The following is a 12,888-nucleotide window of genomic DNA, read 5'->3' as shown; positions in this document are numbered from 1 at the left end:
TCGTACAACCTGCCTGCCTGCCTTCATTTGCGCTTTCCTTCCTTCTTTCTTTTCTTATTTTTTCTTTTTATTTTTCACTCCCTCCCTTTGTTTTTGTTTTTACATGTTTCCCCCCCTAACGTGTGGTTTTCTAAAATCCCATCTGGTGCAAAGTATGATTATCTATCAGGCTTGGTGTCCTGGATTCTGCAAGCTGTTATCATAGTCAGAATTGGTCATATTCTATGCAGAAAGAGTTGTTCAGATGGATTTACTCAACTGTAACAGAGAGAATTCAGACGTTAAGTAGTTAAATAGGGTTTTTTTTGGGGGGGGGGGTGTTTTTTGTTTTTTTTTCCCCCACAGGAAGCAGGCAGGGCTGTAGGGACAGAAGTATCAAGCCCATAAAAAGAATATTCAAGGGTGATAGTTGTCTTTCTCTGCTTGACTTATTATCATATGATCTCCCTGATATGAGGAAGTGGTGATGCAACATGGGGGCTTAAGTGGGTAGAAGAATAAATGAAACAAGATGGGATTGGGAGGGAGACAAACCATAAGTGACTCTTAATCTCACAAAACAAACTGAGGGTTGCTGGGGGAAGGGGGTTTGGGAGAAGGGGGTGGGGTTATGGACATTGGGGAGGGTATGTGCTTTGGTGAGTGCTGTGAAGTGTGTAAACCTGGTGATTCACAGACCTGTACCCCTGGGGATAAAAATATATGTTTATAAAAAATAAAAAATTTAAAAAAAAAAAAAAGAATATTCAAGGGTGAAAGCGTGTTTGTGGGCTGCAGTAGGAGGGTGTGTAAGTGGCTACCAGGCCATTGTTTCCATTCTCCATTCTCCACAGAATTTCTACTTCCTGCCCACAGCTACACCATCACGCTTACCAAGTTGTTGTGCCCTATTTCAATACCACCAAATACTTTTTGGTCCTTATGTTTCTTGACTTAACTATATTTGACACCATTGATCACTTTAACCTTGAAACATTCTTTCCTTACCTTCCCTGATAAATGTTCTTGTAGTTTTCCTGGGCCCACCACTGAAGAAGCCAAGGCACTCTCCTCCTCAAGGCTGCAAGCTTTTGAAGTCTTCCCACCTCCCAGATTGTCCCTACTACCTCAGTCTCAGCAGTTACTAATCTCTGAGTTAACTCAGCATCCAGTTTGCTCTTTTAGCTTCCAAACATGAGTTGTGATGTTTTAAAATATGTCAACAAACTGATACTTCTCCCTTCAAGAATGGAACTGACAATGTCCACAATAACTAAACTATGGAAAGATCCCAGATGCCCATCAAAATATGAGTGGATAAAGAGGTTGTGGTATATATATTCAAAGGGATATTACGCAGCCATCAAAAAAACTGAAATCTTGCCATTTGCAATGACGTAGATGGAACTAGAGGGTATTATGCTAAGTGAAATAAGTCAATCATAGAAAGACAATTATATGATCTCTCTGACATGAGGAATTTGAGAGGCAGGGCACGGGGTTGTGGGGGGATAGGGAAGGAAAAAAATGAAACAAAATGGGATTGAGAGGGAGACTCTTAATCTCACAAAACATACTAAGGATTGCTGGGGGGTGGGGAAATAGGGTGGCTGGGTTACGGACATTGGGGAGGGTATGTGCTATGGTGAGTGCTGTGAAATGTGTAAGCCTGATGATTCAGACCTGTACCACCGGGACAAATAATATATTATATGTTAATAAAAATAAGTAAGCCTGGACTCAATGAGTCATGTCTAACGAAGAACGTGGCAGAAGTGACAATGAAATGAGAACACAAAAGGCAATGTCGCTCCTCCCTCATTCCCTTGGATCCCTGACTCTGGGGGAAGCCAACTGACATGTCACAAGAATATTCAAACAGCCCTGTCGACAGGCCCACATGGGCAGAAACTGAGGCCTTTGGACAACAGCCATGTGAGAGAGCCATTTGGAATTAGGTCCTCTGGCCCTAGACAAGCCTTCAAATGACTGTGGCACCAAAACTAGCACCTAACTAAACTGCTTCCAAATTTCTGACCCACAGTAACTATGAGAAAATAACTATTTGAAAATCATTTAGTTTTAGGGTAATCTATTATGCAAGAATAGGTAACTGAAACACTAGTATTACCGATAGCCTATATTATACCCTCCCTATAATACCAAGTATTGTTTTAAATTCCTGACTACACCCCAACTAATACAAAATGCCAATCTTTTTTGAGTTTGTCATTGGCTGGCAATTTTTGGAAATTTTTTTTTTTAATGAAAAGCCAAAGGCTTGGACTTTTAATTATAACTTAATCATAATTTTCAATAGTTTAATGGCTCCAATTTAGTATTTTAATACATGAGCAGGAAGCGCAGACTGATAGTTAGATAATGATATATGTATAGTTGGTTTAAATATATATTTTATATATTCTCTTTATAGAATGTCTCTTCCTCTCCCCCAACCCACTCCGTCCCTGGCTGTCCTTCTCTATCTCCCTCTCCCTACCCAGTAACTCTAGTCAAGATGAGAAAGGAGCTAAGGAAACAGATGCACTGAAATTTAAAGACTTGTCCAAACTCATATAGATAGTAAGTAGTGGAGCCAAGATTCAACTACAGAGACCACTTTCAAATTCTATGCTCATAATCACTATGCTATGCAACCTATCAGAGTATATATATCTGATCACAAGTTATGTATATCAAAATAGGTAACAAGTTCTGATATTTATCAGTACGGTTACAGAGCCTACCACTTGGCTGGTATTTCCTTCCATGGTATTCACACTGTTAATAGTTAAATATCAACTGTTCTAAGCATTGACCAAAAGATTAATATACACATACATATACACACCAGAGGGACACAAAAGAAAACATGACTGTTTTAAAGAAGGTACCAGAAGGTACACACACATAAACATCAAAATTCAAGGGAATTATTTGAAAGTAGCTCCAAAATACGTAATGTCATACCCCAGTACATGATCTACAAATCAGTTCTTGAAGATATTTAGTGTAATCATGAACACATCACCTTCTACTATGTTTACTTAGAAAAGAAATGAAAAGAAAAAAGAAAAAACATTAATCCAAGTCACATTGGGAGATTTTTATTAACTTAAATTGACACTGTTAATTTTGTCTGCCAACTCCTTACTGAATATACCTTTACTTGATACAAACCTACCCGTTCTTATCAATACCACAGGATCATGAAGACTTACAGTAATCAGTGTTTTATGATGCTTAAAACAATGTTCAAATAACAAGTTATTTCACTGACATACTTAAAAGAATATTTTGGGGAGTGTCTGAAAGCTCTTTTTATAAATAGTAATTGATATATTTAGATAGGTATTTGGTGTTGAAGATAAACACTTCTAATATAAAACATTATTTTAACACATTGCTCTGCTAATGAGACTAGTTATCAGATATAATATATTTCTAACACTAAAGAATAAAGCTTTATCTTCATATTTATTTTATTCATAGGACTCTCATCAATGAAGAATGTTGAATCTAACAATAAACTGGCATATTGTGAGTGACATTCTATAGAAGTGAAAAAGAAAGCTGCAACAAAGAAACTAGATCACTGCATTATACATTCTTTATACAAACAGCCCACTCTGAACAGTAGAATTAAATGCAGACCAAATGCTTTTAAAAGTTTTTGTGCCTAGCTGGCAATTATAATCTCCGTACACTAAAGAGAAAAGGAACAATAATAATACAGAACACAGTATTTTTAACAATTATCGCACATTTAACACCTTCAGCCATCCACTGGGTTCTCCAATCAGATTGGCAACTGAAATTTCACATCCACCTGGGCTTGCTTGGCTAAGGTCACTATTTCAGAGAGCTTTACAACCTGGAAGGAAAAAACAAAGCATCTTTGTTTCCGATTTCCACAAAACCATAAAATCAGAACTACCAGTAAATGTGAAATTAATGCACATTCAATCTTTCTCACTTAAAACATCTGGGCTATTCTGACATTTTATAAATCACTTCACACTTACAAGCATTTGCCACTCTTGAAGGATAGTCAAATCTGAAACTCTTCATAACTCACACCTCAGCTCAATACCTTCTGTATGTATGTGTGTGTGTGTGTGTGTATACCTACTCTTTTTTATTGCCTAAATTTTATCTATTTTAAAGACAGAAACTGTGGTTGTCTTAATTGGACACCATACAGTGCAAAGTACATCTAATCAAAAGTCTGTTTAATAATATGTATATAATCCTAACTTGCAATATCAGGATAGGAGCTTGAGTCTAGAAGTTAGTATTTCATATTTTGCCAAGCTGAATTCCAATGTTGTGTCTATAATCTGTGTGAGGATAGCCAGCTGGTACCATACAAAGGATTAAAATTAAACATGTCTAAAACAAAACACAAATTCAGCTTCTGTCCTCCCCAGGTGAGTAGTTAAGAAGAGGTTTCAAAGTTAGGCCCCCTGAGTCTAAATCCCATTCTGATGTTTATGACATGTGATCCTGATGAATAAGTTAATTTATTTGGCCTGTTTCCACATCTATAAAAATAGAAATTGTATAATCAAATATAATGAGATAATACCTGAAGAAAAAGCTTAGCATTGCAAGCACAATAAATAAGTGGCAGCAGTTGCTACTATCATCATCATCATAATTATTAATATTGTCATACTTCCATAATCTCACAGTCAGTAGAAAAACAATGCAGTTACAATTTAATCAGCTGTTCACTTTTGTCTTTTATGGTCTATTTGATCAAGAGTTGATCAATATTTGACTGATTCTTCTCCTTTTTTCCCATGTCCACAAAGTTTTCTGAAATACTTTTGCTCTACCATTCCCTTGCTCAAAATCTTAATCTTTAAACTCGGGATTGAGGGGCACCTGGGTGGTTCAGTCAGTTAAAGTGTCTGCCTTCAGCTTAGGTCATGATCCCAGGATCCTGGGATAAGAGTCCCGCATCCAGCTCCCTGCTCAGGAGAGAGCTTTCTTCTCCCTCTCCCTCTGCTGCTCCCCCTCGGCCCCATTCTCCCCCTCTCTCCCCCGTCAAATAAACAAATAAAATCTTAAAAAAAAAAAAAAAATTTAAAAATAAAGTCAGGATTAAGTATAAATCTGTCACTAAAGTGCAGCTGATTTTTATTTACTAGTGTGTACTTTCCCAAAGAATGACACTAGACCTTTATTATTTTTATGAAATGATATCACATTAACTCAGCAAATCTCAAAAGTCTACTGCTGATTAAAACAGACAGCCCAGAGGATTCCACGAAATGACCATAAACAACAGTTGGAAAAATCAAAAGTTCTCATTAAAAAAACACCTCTATGTCTACTATGGAGTGTGTTCCAAGACAGATTACTAAGTAAAAGAAATGACATAAAATATGTTATCATCATACAATGTGAGAAAGTGGAGATACAGATATATATGTGTGTATATGTATGTGTGTATACACAAACACACACGTACACATTACTTGCATATTATTTTTGAAAAGTGAAATGATGAACTAAAACCTTCTTTTAAAAAGTGGCTATGTGTGGGAAAGGAGGAAACAGGCTATATTATAAAAGTATAAAAAGTTTAAAAGTAGAAAAGCTAGATTCTCTGAATATACCTTTGGAACCACTTTGGAACCACATAATATTTACATAAAACAAAAATTCCTTTAAAAGTAAATGAGGGGGTGCCTGAGTGGTTCAGTAGGTTAAGTGCCTGACTCTGGTTCAGGTCCTGATCTCAGAGCCATGGAACTGAGCCCCACATTGGGCTCCCCGCTCAGCAGGGAGTCTGCTTGTCCCTCTGCTGCCCCCCACCTCCATGCTCTCTCTCTCTCTCAAATAAATAAAATCGTTTAAAAAAAATAAAAATAAAAATAAAAATAAAATAAAAATAAATAAATGAAACTAACTTAGACTCTAAAATGAGCCAGCTAATATTGCCAACAATGAGTGTTTCTGCTAAATATTAGGAGCACTGAAGTGATTATACCTATCATCCCATCTTATACACTTTGCAAATTTGCCCTTAGATATGTAATGTAGCATGTTTACCATTTTAGCAGCTTCATCCAAGTCATCACAAGCAAGAATTTTAAGTCCACTGTCTGCTATCAGTGCCTTAGCATCATCAACTCTTGTACCTGGAAATGATTTATACAAATATAAAGATGTTTTAAATACATGCTTAAACTCATTTAAAATGCAGGTCACAATATGAAATTTCAACATAGGAGTACTTTCATCATCTAAAATAAATGCTTCTAAAACCAAAGAAACTACTGTAAGATTCTGGAGCTACCTCAGGAATATCTTGCCTTACCATGTCCATGGTAACTTAGGCAAGTCCGAATTTTAAAAAAGCACAACAAATAAATAACATAATAAATTATACCAACCAAAACTATAAGCAATTTCCCCCAATATAAGAAATATTTTCTAAACCCACATCTTAAAAATTTCCTATTATAGGGGTGCCAGGGTGGCTCAAGTGGGTTAAGCCTCTGCCTTCGGCTCAGGTCATGATCCCAGGATCCTGGAATAGAGCCCCACACTGGGCTCTCTGCTCAGCAGGGGGCCTGCTTCCTCCTCTCTCTCTGCCTGCCTCTCTGCCTACTTGTGAGCTCTGCCAAATAAATAAATAAATAAACCTTTAACAATTTTTTAAAAAAAAATTCCTATTATATATTAACATTTTCACTTCAAAGATAAAGCTATTTGAAAACTCTATTTTAAATTTATTAAACTCCTTGGAATTAGGAACTTTTAAACAATCAAGAGTTCATGGAACAACCACAAGGTATCTTTTACACTCACCTTGTAACCGTACCACAATAGGTATTTTAATTTCCAAATCCTTTACTGCCATAACTATACCCTGTGCAATAACATCACACCGCATGATTCCTCCAAAAATGTTGACCAGAATAGCCAGTACCTGTGAATAAAATGGTTTTTGTAGATTAAAATTTAAAAGCAAGGAGTATCGGTCCTTCCTTCTCAAGAAAATACTAGTGCCTGTGCCCTACCAATTAATTTCATGGTAATAATTTTCAACCAAACCATCACCTTCTCTGCAGCTCCCACCACTGAAGTTTATGCAGTCCACCACGTACCAGAACTTACTCTCCCCAACATGGGTGATTTCAACACCTGGCTTATACAGCATCTTCTCTCCTAGCCCATATGAACAAGATTCCCTGATCCTATTTACTCGTTTTCTATTAAACAGCCATTCACCAACATGACTGCCCCAGATCATGATATAAGATAACATTACATGCAAGTTCTCCAATTTAATATTTACTACCTATCATTCCTTCTTCATTTATCCCCACCAACTCAACCAAATTCTCACACACAACTGAACCTCAAAGTCACTCAGCTTCTCCTGAATACCCACTCCTAGCTACACTTCACATCCAAATCTCAAGGCCTGTTTGGATCAGCATTCTTACATCATCACTGATAGTCTGAATCACTATTTTTCTATCATTTCCCCCAAGAAATCTTTTTCTATTTTTTAAAAAAGAGTTTTAGTTCATTTACCTACACCAGAGCTTCCAACTAGCAAAATACAAATGGGTTATAGACATACCAAGATATTGTTCCCCTCTACCCACAGAGCAGTTAGGAGGATTCTGGGACAGCTAGCACCTCTGCACCTCTGGGCCAGTATCCTCTGTCTACAAGCAATCTGCTACATCTATCTTCTATACCCCACTGAAATACCATTTTCTGTGAATGACAGGACATTAAAAAGACTGAAACACATTTAACTACACTATGCATTCCTTATTTTTACCAGTATTATTTCTAGACCTTTAAGAAATGAAGGAGTAGACTAGAATTCACAGTGACCTTGGACGTATCCTCCTCTCCTCCCTCCCACCTCATTCTCGGTAGCTTCAATACATACCACAGGCATCACCTAACACGCGTGCCTGAAAGTGTCTCTACCATGTCACTTTTACCTCTGGTTCTCCAACTAATGATCACCAAGGCTAAATCGTTGACTTGACCAGAATGAATGTTTCTAGAATATTAAGTGTACAAAGCCCACTCTCTGCTCAACCTCCTCTCCTCTCACCTCCAGCTCCATCAGACCCAGTCTTTTCCTCTTAAAACCTTCTAGTCTCTCAACCTTGATCTAATCTCCCAGATTCTCAGCAGCTCTGGCTTTCTACACTACAGGGCCTGGATCCTGTGGCTCAGTGATCCAGTGACACTGTCACCTGCATGCTTAACTTCCCCATACCCATTCCTCTCAAGACCAGTCGGCCTCTGCCATCCCTTCAAATAATGCACTCTTGGATGATTCTAGTCAATCAGTTTACTCATTGCAACTTCAAGGAAAACCTAAAAAGTTAAAACAACAATAACCCGAAACATCAGCATAACCTAAAGAGCAGTACAAAAATGACTCTTCATTAACAATCATTTCTTTAGTGGTCTGCCTCATATCTCTCACTTTCTTCATAAGCCTCCTATCTCACCTTCAAGCTCTCTAATTGTTAGATGTGATCTTCCTTTCTCCAGTGACACCTTGAGGAAGGAGTTAACCCCCCCTCTCTAAAGCTAATCTCACTATCTCATTAGTGTGTCATATCTCCTCCAGGTCTTCATTCCATTAGCTAAACTCACTTTCTTCTTCATCCTCAAATCTCTTCTCTCCTTAGATAGAAATAGTTCATATTCTTGGTCTTCTAAATAAACAAGAAAGTAAACATACACTAAACACTAAAGTTCTCCTCAACCCCACCTCCATTCAACTGCTAACACTATGTCCTTCTATACCCCGGGGTTGCCTCAGTGGCTCAGTCGGTAAAGCTTCTGACTTTGGCTCAGCTCATCTCAGGGTCCTGGAATAGAGCCCTATAGGGTGAGCTCCACATTCAGCAAGGGGTTTGCTTCTCCCTTTCCCCCAACTCATGCTTGCTTGTTCTCTCTAATATATAAAATCTTAAAAAAAAAGAAAAAGAAAAGAAAAGAAAAAGAAAGAAAGAAAGAAAAAAATACCCTGAAAGGGTAATCTCTGCCGGAAGTCTCTACTCTCTCAATTCCCAATCAGAGCTAACCTATTACAACCTGGTCTCTGGCCCTTCTTCCCTATTGTTCTTGCTAGGGTTCCCAATCACTAATTCAGTCCTTACTCTACCTGATCATTCCTATAGATGGACACTGCTGCCTACCCCTTACTACTCAAACTCTCCACCTTGGCCTTAGATGTCATTGCTCTCTCCTGATCTCCAGGAGGTCTCTCCTGATCTCTTTTTCTATTTTGTTGGGCCTTCCTTCTCTCTTCAGTCCTTCAGCTCCAGCGGTGGGCAGGGGCTCCCATTCTTGGTTTCAGCCTCCCACCCTGGGTCATCTTACCAACTTCCTAACACTTCAAGAGACACTTCAAGAGAGACACCATAAGCCAAGTTCAACCCAGTCAGAAACACCTATTTCTCCACTTTGCCTCTGACTACACAAAATGCTCGCCACCGAATGATCTCGCCAAACAGAAGTCCTTAATGTTAACCTAACCAACCCTTCTCTGTAGCTTCCCAACAAAAAAGGAAAAGATGAATTTAATGATTCTGTCTCAGAAATGCCTCTAAATTAGGTTTCTTTGTTTTATTCTTACTGACACTACTTCTGTCAGGGACCTCTTCATAGTTTTGCATAAGCAGGTATATAACAACTGAACTCTCTCTCCTGCCAGTGCCTCCTTCCACTCCATTTCATCCTCTACTAACCCCAGTTACCTTCTTTAAAAAAAAAAAAAAAAGGAAAATAAATAAATAAATAAACAAAAAGGTAAGGGATATATATATATAATCCCTGTGTATGGATTAGGATAAGGGAGTTAAAATCCAAACTTCCTAACTAGATACAGAGGATCTCTACAATGCGGTCTCAATTTGCTGACTTTAATCATTCATTCCAAAAATGTTGTATTCTTACACATAAGCACCTTACCATTCCATAAACACAATGGTCTTTTTTGGATTCTATATAGCTTTTTTAAAATTTATTTGTCAGAGAGGAAAAAAGGGAGAGCGCACAAGCAGGGGGAGCAGCAGGCAGAGGGAGAAGTAGGGTCCCAGCTGAGCAAGGAGCCTAAAGAGGGTCTTGATCCCAGAACCCTGGATAATAACCTGAGCCGAAGGCAGACACTTAACCGACTATGCCACCCAGGCATCTTTGGACTCTACATATCACGCTATTTTCTTCTTCTTCCCTAACTCATTCAATTTCTCAAGACAGCTCAAGAAATCATTCATTCAGTGAAGGTCTCCTTCATTCGCCTACTAGTTACCAGCTCTGACTTCTATTCTTCTACAACACTACATTCAGTTTATCACTCCAGTCAGACTATAAAAATGCCTTAAGCAAAGTAACCATGCATTCCCAAATCCAAGTACAGTGTCCAACACAAAGAGACATAATAAGTAAACAGCTATTTCAATGCTATCCACCCTGTGTCCCTGGGTTCCTGGCCTGTTTCCAACTCCAATGCCCTTCCTGTCAGTCCACAACACTGGAATTCTTACGCTTTTCTCTATTCTTGTACGTAGACCCTAAAAGCTCTACTTAGAAGAATAGTTAAAATTCTAGCTCACCGTAGTAAGTACTCAACAGTTAAATAATTAGATGAAGCTACAGAAATACAGTTCCAATAAGATTTATTTTTTGAATAGTTATTAAACAAGGAAAATAAAGCACTGTTATTTCTCATTTCAGTTCAATGCTTTTTGTAAAACAAAATATGGCAAATAATTCCAGAGGCTCAAAGAGCAGTAAAAAAAAAATTTTTTTTAAACAATTAATTACTTTAGAGTCTAACACCATAAGTAAAAAGGCACATTGTCAGCAGCATCAATAATACTTATTAATGACCTCTGTATGCACTGAGCACTATGCCAGCCACAGGAAGAGGCAACAGTGAGTAAGAAATACTCCTCACTGGGGCACCTGGGTGGCTCACTGGGTTAAAGCCTCTGCCTTCGGCTCGGGTCATGATCTCAGGGTCCTAGGATTGAGCCCCACATCGGGCTCTCTGCTTAGCAGGGAGCCTGCTTCCTCCCTCTCTCTGTGCCTGCCTCTCTGCCTACTTGTAATCTCTCTGTCAAATAAATAAATAAAATCTTAAAAAAAAAAGAAAAAAAGAAAGAAAGAAAGAAAAGAAATACTCCTCACCAATGAGGAATTCTCGGTACTGAATTCAGTAAAACTAGTTCCACAGAAGCCACTATCTTATTTTTCCATAAGTCTTACAAAACTCACAAGGGCCACACAGTAGATATACCTCTTTAAAAAATCATTAATAATATTGTGTATCTTTTGGATCATTATGCTTCATGTCCCTTGTATTCTGATAATCACTTACAAAATCATAGTTCTAATTTATGGCCTATCTACATATGAAAGATTAATACAAACATTAAAATGAGTGTTTTAGAAGAACACCTTATGTAAAAAGTGGGTCAAGGTATGCTAGCCAAAGAAGACAGGAACAGACATTTCTGCAAAGACATCCAGATGGCCAAAAGACGTATGAAAAAGTATTCCACATTACTCGGCATCAGGGAAATACAAATCAAAACCACAGTGAGAATACCACCTCACACCAGTAAGAAGGCTAAGATTAACAAGTTAGGAATCGACAGTTGTTGGCAAGGATACGGAGAAAGGGGAACTCTCCTATATTGTTGGTGGGAATGCAAGCTAGTGCAGCCACTCTGGAAAACAGTATGAAGGTTCCTCAGAAAGTTGAAAATAGACCTACCCTACGACCCAGCAATTGCACAATGGGTATTCACCCTAAAAATACAAATGCAGTGATCTGAAGGGGCACATGAACCTGAATGTTTATAGCAGCAATGTCCACAATAGCCAAATTATGGAAAGAACCTAGATGTCCATCAACAGATGAATGGATAAAGATGTGGTGTGTGTGTGTGTGTATACACACATATATACAATGAAATACTATGCAGCCATCAAAAGAAATGAAATGTTGCATTTGCAATGACATGGATGAAAATAGAGGGTATTATGCTAAGTGAAATAAGTCAATCAGTGAAAGACAATTATCATAGGATCTCTTTGATATGAGGCATCTGAGAGGCAGGGCAGGGGGTTATGGGAGGGTAGGAAAGGAAAAAATGAAACTAGATGGGACTGGGAGGGAAATAAACCATAAGAGACTCTTAATCTCACAAAACAAACTAAGTATTGCTGGGGGTAGGGAGGGGTAGGGATAGGATGGCTGGGTTATGACATCGGGGAGGGTATGTGCTATGGTAAGTGCCGTGAAATGTGTAAGCCTGATGATTCACAGACCTGTACCCCTGGGGCAAATATTATATGCTAATAAAAATAAATAAATAAAGGGGGAGAAAGATAATACATTATATGTTAATAAGAACAAATAAATAAATAAATAAATACGGGGGGAAAAGATATGCTAGCCAAAAAACTCAAACTATGTGTTTTGACATATATTTACAAATGGGTGAACTAGATGGCATGTGAATTATATCTTAATAAACTGTTTCTCTAAATATATATATATATATGCAAACAGAAACAGAGAAAGGGAGTGTGAGTGTGTGCGTATGTGTGTGTATGTGTGAAATATACAAGCATTAGCAAATTTAAAAAATGGTAAGTCAATAGTAACAAAAATAATCTCTGGATAGAATTAAAAGGTAATTTTAATTTTCTTCTTTGTAGCTTTATAGATTTTCCAGATCTCTGGGCTTTTGTGGTCAACTACCATCTCCAGCAGTTTTTCATAGGAATGGCTCCCATACTAGATCACTACTATTCAGAGTATTACCTAATACCATCTAATATATCTTCATCTTGTTTTCTAAATTACAGGAGGAAACTACCTTTTTTTTTAGT

General features: G+C 37.8%; 1 protein-coding gene across 2 annotated transcripts in view; it reads right to left on the bottom strand.

Annotated features, from left to right (window-relative positions):
• Positions 1 to 3,064: 3,064 nt before the first annotated feature.
• SUCLA2 (succinate-CoA ligase ADP-forming subunit beta) overlaps positions 3,065 to 12,888 on the bottom strand; it is a 47,371-nt gene continuing 37,547 nt past the window's right edge. For both annotated transcript variants that reach the window (XM_059377698.1, XM_059377699.1), the window contains exons 9-11: positions 6,805 to 6,925; positions 6,043 to 6,131; positions 3,065 to 3,853 (exon numbers count right to left, since the gene is read on the bottom strand). In XM_059377698.1, the coding sequence (XP_059233681.1) occupies positions 3,779 to 3,853; positions 6,043 to 6,131; positions 6,805 to 6,925 (285 nt within the window). In that variant the 3' untranslated portion in view covers positions 3,065 to 3,778. The remainder of the gene's footprint in view (positions 3,854 to 6,042; positions 6,132 to 6,804; positions 6,926 to 12,888) is intronic.

This window comes from Mustela nigripes, chromosome 15 (assembly GCF_022355385.1).
Source record: "Mustela nigripes isolate SB6536 chromosome 15, MUSNIG.SB6536, whole genome shotgun sequence".
NCBI lineage: Eukaryota > Metazoa > Chordata > Mammalia > Carnivora > Mustelidae > Mustela > Mustela nigripes.
Note: the sequence above shows the minus strand (reverse complement) of the source record. Positions and strands in the feature narration are given on the sequence as shown.